We start from the raw sequence: 6,555 nt of genomic DNA on the forward strand, positions 1-6,555 counted from the left end.
TGTGGACGCCCCTTTAATGTTGACGGTTATAAATAATATTTTGCATAGTTCATTGACTAAAACTTGTCTATATGCAAAAATTATATTGATGTGGATTATATTGAACATCTTAAATAATTGGATATCCTGTACATGCATGTCCGCACGTTCGTTTAACAGTTCGTAATCCTTCCAAAAGAACATGTTTTGATTCATAGCTATCGAACAAGTCCAATTTGGGAATAATATTTCTTCTTGGATGAAAGTAATTGGTATCATTATTGTGAAGATACCGAAGTTATTTCCTTATTATTAAAAGGTTGTGAGAATTAAATTTCAACTATCCTCTGTCGTTGTTTCCAATTTCGAGATAGAAAGAGAAAGTAAGACGTGCGGGGAAACTAGTACAGGATACCCAAATAATTTACCCTCGATATAACATCAACATCATAATTCATTGATTTATGACTGATATATACAGAAAATTTATCAATTTGTAGTCTGTATGGGTCAAGTATATCCAGCCTAATTTAAAAAAAGAATGAAGGAAATATTGAAAAAAACCTGCCGGGTGCTCACGTTTGTATTGTTTACAAATAATCCTCTTCCGTCATCTTTGAATATCCTTGCAATTATTTAATTCTCTTAAAAAATCAATGAGAGTGATTTCAAATCCTAAGTTTATTCGTCGGATTTTAAAAGGAACCTCCGTTCGTGATTATCATCTCTCAGTTGTGGTTCGTTTCAAACGATCTAATCAAGGGAATCGAATGAGGAAGAAGAATGAATATCATACTTTATATGATGAGTATGACGGAGATGACGAAATGACAGAGGATGATAAGGTAAGGATTATGGGGATTTCTTATTCATTATCCATCACAATATTTGTATTTTGTAATATTTTTGGATCGTGCTACTTCAGCCCTCTGAGCCTAATGATCGAAAAAACAGTATAAGCAATGTCAAAATGTCTCGATTTGGATATACTTGGCCCAGGTGAGGATTTCTATTAAGTCATTTTCTCATTAGTTCATATTTAAATCCCCCTTAATTAGCCCCATGGTACCAATTAGTGAGGAAGATTCTCCAAGGACGTCTAATGAGTAATGGCCAATAAAACATTTTGAGAAGAAGTTGTAACACATACTACAAATACGCATTCCTTCATTGGATTTATATATCCATACTGATTACTGAATCATCTGATGAAGGGTATTTCTATTTATAATTTATGTCATATCCATATTTATAATAATTCATTAATCAATGCACATATCAATATAGAAAGATCCAGTCAAACAACGTGACTTATTTTATCAAATCTTTTTATAAATTTTGACAGGCATGTGAACAGAACGCAAAATTGAACGGCGTAAAAATACACATTATTGACTCAGGAAATAACTAATTCTACAATATCAATTATACCAGTGTTAAATACTTTTTAAATTTGTTACTGTGTCAAATATACGTACACTTGAGCCAACTTTGCTCTATTCTTCATTTCACTTTGTTTTCAAGAAACAGCCATGACGTTTTTTATCAGTCTAAAGTTGATAATATTGCAGAGAAAAACGCGTGGAAGGAGAAGGGGGGGGGGAAATACATATGGTATCCTTGTTTAAAATATTGATGTGATTATCAGCTACCTGCTTTATTATGATTTTTGAGGGTATAACGAAAGTATTTATTAGCAAAATGTTTAATGAAGATATACTACGTATAATTAACTTAACACATTTTTATCCGTTACAGTAGATTTTATAACATCACATTCCATGAAATTGTAATTCATTATGAACCTTATTCTCAGAATAGTAGCTAATGAAACGACAAAGTAGAGTATTTCGAAATATATTTGGAGTTCCAAGTTTAAAAAATAAGACTTTAATTAAATATAATATACGTAATGAAAAATATACCATCATACATTTATCTTAAATATACAAAATTAAACAATTGGAATCATATAACTAATAACAATATATATACAGAATATTGAAATAATAGATTGATCCAAATAATGTTTTCTTGTTCTGACATCGGAATCCAGTTAAATATGTCATAACTTTAGGTTGCAAAACACAAGTGACGTGGAGTTTAATCAATAAGATCCCTCTTCTTCATGTAGAAGTTGCTATATACAATTGTGCACAGGATAAATATATCTCTACCAATGAGATCTAACTAATTATTAATAATAAAGTAAATGTCAAAATCATAAAATTAGACAATAAATATACTAATAAAAAAATGTTAGAAATAAATCCATCTTAAAGATTTAGAGCCAAAACTAAATATGTAGTAATATCTGGCGATATTACTCCTTATTAAGAGCATCAAAAAAGATTTCCCCCCCGTTATTTCTACTTATATAACAACATACTAGTATCATAAAGGATATACACAATTGCTAATTATAATGCTACACCCAATTCAACTACCCCCGTTGTTGTGACCATTTAAGCAGTTGTTTTTGCCTTTTATGAGTTTTCTGAGCACCATTTCTTGGAGCCTATCAACCATAGCTAATCCTTAAGGGATAAAAAAATAATATTGATTGACTATGTAATATTGGAAAACCTAATGATCATACCCAAGTCTTTAAGTGAAGAAACTAGTCTCAGACAAACTAGTTACGAACCATCCAAAGCTACTACCCCCGTTGTTGTGACCATTTAAGCAGTTGTGTTTGCCATTTAATGAGTTGTGTATCATAATTCTTGATATGTTTAGCTAAAATAAAATCATATTTTATGGTTAGATTTAAAAATAAATTGAATACTTACTGTTGGATAGTACAAAATTCAGAGTTCCATTTCGAAATTAGTAAATATTTTATACTTTTTACTGATAACTTGATCGTCATTTGGTGTGGGTGACTCAAAACATTTTTATATGTATTTCTATAAATGACATCAGTACCCACATCTTCCATTAATTTAATGATGGTTCCTCGGGAAGAGATAGGTTTACCCGTGTATTTCTCCATGAATTTTTTTGAACGTAGATGATTAGCAATGGATGAGGCTATATACATGCAATAAGCATCTTTGAGAGATCAGAGTTAAAGTCTGACTTGTTGTATTAATCATTCACTTGATTTTTTACATGAATATCCATGCTCTTGATATGAGATGAGGATAATGAGTGGCATGTAATTCTAGACAGGGGACTAAAGGCACATTTCTATCGACAAATCCGACAAGCCATCTGTTTCTCATCCGGTAAGTATTTTCCAAATTCCTGGGCCTCCATTTTCATAAATCCAGACAGAGGGCGACGTTATTTTTGGCATTTTATTTAGTTCTCTATCGACTATCAGCATGTAATATTATATTAATAATAAAGGCGGGAATGATAACGTTCTTGATTGATAGAAAAAAATGTACAGGGTATCCACGATAAATTGGAACTATCTTAAAATTCAACCTGCTTGATAAAAATGGAATTTGGAGTGTATTTGTTAATATGAAAAAGTTAGACATGATATTAAACGATAAATTTGTTCAACATGTCCTCCCTCATCAGCCACCATCTTCTCCATCCTGCCCCTAAAGGGTTTGCATGGCCTGATGACTTCCGCGGAATCGACAGCATTCCACTCCCTCGTAATGGAGTCCTTCAGGGCCCCAATGCTCTTGTGGCTGACCTTGCACACCTCCCTCTCCAACTTCCCCTACTAGTAGTAATCACACGGATTGAGGTCGGGTGAGTTGGAAGGCCAGGTGTTGCGATGAAAGTGATGTCGTGGGAGTTGAAGAGGTAGTGTTCTCATGGCGATGTGTGCGGGCGCAGAGTCTTGTTGGAATATGAACTCCCTCCCAGCGGCCGTATCCTTCATCCAGAGGATGACGAACTCCCCCATGACTTCGCAGTACCTTAGTGCGTTAACCCTTTCCTTGGGATTGAAGAAGAAAGGAGTCGCCGGTGCTGCAGATGACACTCAGGGGCATCACAGAGGCCGGGAACTTTGTGGTGAAGGCCGCAGGGACCTCTTCTCTCTCTTTGGCAAGCCACCTGTCATTCTGGACATTGTGGCTTCTGTCGACAGTCCAATTCTTCTCGTCGGAGAAGAAGATGATTCTTCCTCCATGGCTCTTCAGATCATTGAGGAGACGCTTACCGTTGGTGAGCCTGGTTGCCTTCATGGATGCCCGTGAGGATGTGTTGTTTAGCCATTCAGTATCACCTGTACCCGAGGTCCTCATTCACAGCCTTGGAGACTAGCTGCTTGCTCACTCCACAGTTCTTGGCCAACCTGGACAAGGAAGTCCCCGGCGAAGCCTTTATGGACTTCCGGAGGCCTTCAAGGAAGCGGGGAGTGCGGATTTGATCACTTCTTATGTTGTGGGCCTTGCGGCAGACCTTCCCCTCAACCTCCCAGGCATTGAAGACCCGGTACACCGTGGTCTTGGGGTAGTTAAGAAGCTTGTAGATAGCAGAGGGCGTGTGTCCCGGGCGAGCCAATTCGAGCATGGCGTCTCTCCTTGCTTGTTCCATGATGACTATTGTTTGTTGTCAAAAAAATTGTGGTGGAAGTTATAGTGTATTGTTCACGTAACCTTTTATATTAGTATGATTTAAACCCAAATATCCACATTATGGATCTGGATGAAGTTTAAAGTAGTTCCAATTTATCGTGGACACCCTGTATATTATGTAATCAATGATGCCATGTGTATTTATATAATTCTTATCGCACGTTTTTCTATTCTTACCAAAATTATCACCCTTATTTATGACTAAAGCTTCTGGGATGGACATGGGACGTTGGAAATAATGTTGAAAAATATGACCGCGAGCAGGATTGTATTTACCGGTAATTAAATGTTTAGAACATATTTGACTCCTATAATGAGGCTTCCACATAGTCCCATCTACATTCACCCTTTTCATAGCCTTGATCCAGAGTTCTGTTTGTTCTATATTTAATTTTACGGAGTGGGAAACATTGCATTTTTATTAGTAATAAGTAATTAATAATTGAATATTCAGTTCACAACAATCAACATTTCACCATATATTGCTATTTTTCACCCCCAAGGGGAGGAACAAAAACACATTGAGAGTTCTAATATTGTCTATACTTATATATTCAAAGGTTCAATCATTTATATTTATAAGATGCCAGGCAATATTTCAAAGATAAAGTTTTTCTAACCGTTGTACTACCTAGTGATTGGCACGCTGAACGGAACAAAAATAATGGTTTAATACTTAATAAAATAATAAACTATGAAAGGAACGCTAAAGGAACGCCAAAATAGTGGAACGCTTACAAGCCTAAATTTTGATATAAATACAATATATATCACGTGGCTGGATCAATTAAATACAAGATTTTCATTATATAATTAAAGTTCTTAGTTGGATTACGTTAAAGTGTTTGTGGACAATTGTTGCCTGATCAAATCCTGGTGTACATTTTCACTGTAAGACAAAATTGTTCTCGGTAATATATCATCGTGAAGCAACATCATGGTACGCAGTATGATTCTGAGTAATTTCATTCCAAGACAATATTATCGTGTGTAATTAATATTATATTAGGAGTATAAAACTATTGAACAGTGAAAAAAACAAAAGACCCCCTTTAATATCCTATAATACAACCAGGTCCTTGATACTCAGAGCGGCGGAAGAATTTAACTTGACTTGGGGCTAAGCTGTTCACCTACAATACCAGTGGGCTGATCTATAATTTGGGATATTTGAAGGGATCCTTGATTCCCAAGGAAGTGACATTGGAGAAATTTAATATGCCTTGGGTCTTTGAGTTCACCTGCACAACTTGCGGGCAGACGTGTATTATTTATAGCATATCAGAACGAGTCCATGATGCTTAGAAACGCATCGTTTTAGGAGGTTAAACTTTACCTATACAACTTGATAGGTCCATGAAGCTCAGGAAAGGAGCTGTGGGGGATTTTTTTTTTTAAAATAATATACACAGATGTAGTGTCTTTTCAGTGATGTAAATTATGTGAATTTTTTAGTTTGCCCGTTTTTTTTTTTGGAATTGGTATTTTGAGGAATAAATTTTATTTTCCGTAGCATTGTCATTATTATGTACTTTATGAGTAGTGAACTTGCTATCCTAAATCGATTCAATTATATTGAAAACCAAATTGATAATTCGCGTGTGCTCATACAAGACGGAGAGTAACCCTGGTGATTTTTTTGTGCAGTTATCATTGTAAGTACTCTTTGGACTCAGGGTAGAATTGGGGATCGACATTGGAATAATTCTAGAAAATGTCATTTTTATATCCTTTTCTCCTTTGTCACAGCTGATTGTAGCTGATCTAATAAAACGTCATGAGCATTATTCTTTCTATCCTCCAAAATATAATTCAAATTGGCAGGGTTACCATGTTGATTTTCGTTTTTTTTAACAGGCCCATTGTCTACTGGATTTTCATCACTATGTATTTTCCGTTTGATTTAATGATTTAAAGCAGCTAACTCTATGTATGATGAACTCAAAAAATATATTACATAGAATTTGGATTTTTATATTAATTTGTATCAATCGAAGACCTTTGTTTAGAATTAGTGTCATTTCATACT

At 35.0% G+C, this 6,555-nt stretch overlaps 1 protein-coding gene and 1 long non-coding RNA gene across 3 annotated transcripts; one reads left to right on the forward strand and one right to left on the reverse strand.

The window, feature by feature from the left end:
- The first annotated feature begins 516 nt into the window (after positions 1 to 516).
- LOC121126061 (uncharacterized) lies at positions 517 to 1,468 on the forward strand. Of its 2 annotated transcripts, XR_005866809.2 has the most exons (4): positions 534 to 824; positions 905 to 978; positions 1,038 to 1,194; positions 1,325 to 1,468. XR_005866809.2 is itself a non-coding variant. In XM_040721347.2 (3 exons), the coding sequence occupies exons 1-3, from the start codon at positions 636 to 638 to the stop codon at positions 1,087 to 1,089; spliced, it is 315 nt and encodes a 104-aa protein (XP_040577281.1). In that variant the 5' UTR covers positions 517 to 635; the 3' UTR covers positions 1,090 to 1,468. The 2 variants fall into 2 exon arrangements, 1 of the variants encoding a protein (XP_040577281.1); XM_040721347.2 differs by having other exon boundaries at positions 517 to 824; positions 1,038 to 1,468.
- Positions 1,469 to 1,821: 353 nt separating this feature from the next.
- On the reverse strand, positions 1,822 to 4,492 carry LOC139906594 (uncharacterized). Its single transcript, XR_011782229.1, has 3 exons — positions 2,772 to 4,492; positions 2,579 to 2,718; positions 1,822 to 2,516 (listed from the first exon to the last, which is right to left on the reverse strand). It is a non-coding gene; the product is annotated as an uncharacterized lncRNA (long non-coding RNA).
- Positions 4,493 to 6,555: the final 2,063 nt, after the last annotated feature.

Source organism: Lepeophtheirus salmonis, chromosome 11 (assembly GCF_016086655.4).
Source record: "Lepeophtheirus salmonis chromosome 11, UVic_Lsal_1.4, whole genome shotgun sequence".
In the NCBI taxonomy this organism is placed as follows: domain Eukaryota; kingdom Metazoa; phylum Arthropoda; class Copepoda; order Siphonostomatoida; family Caligidae; genus Lepeophtheirus; species Lepeophtheirus salmonis.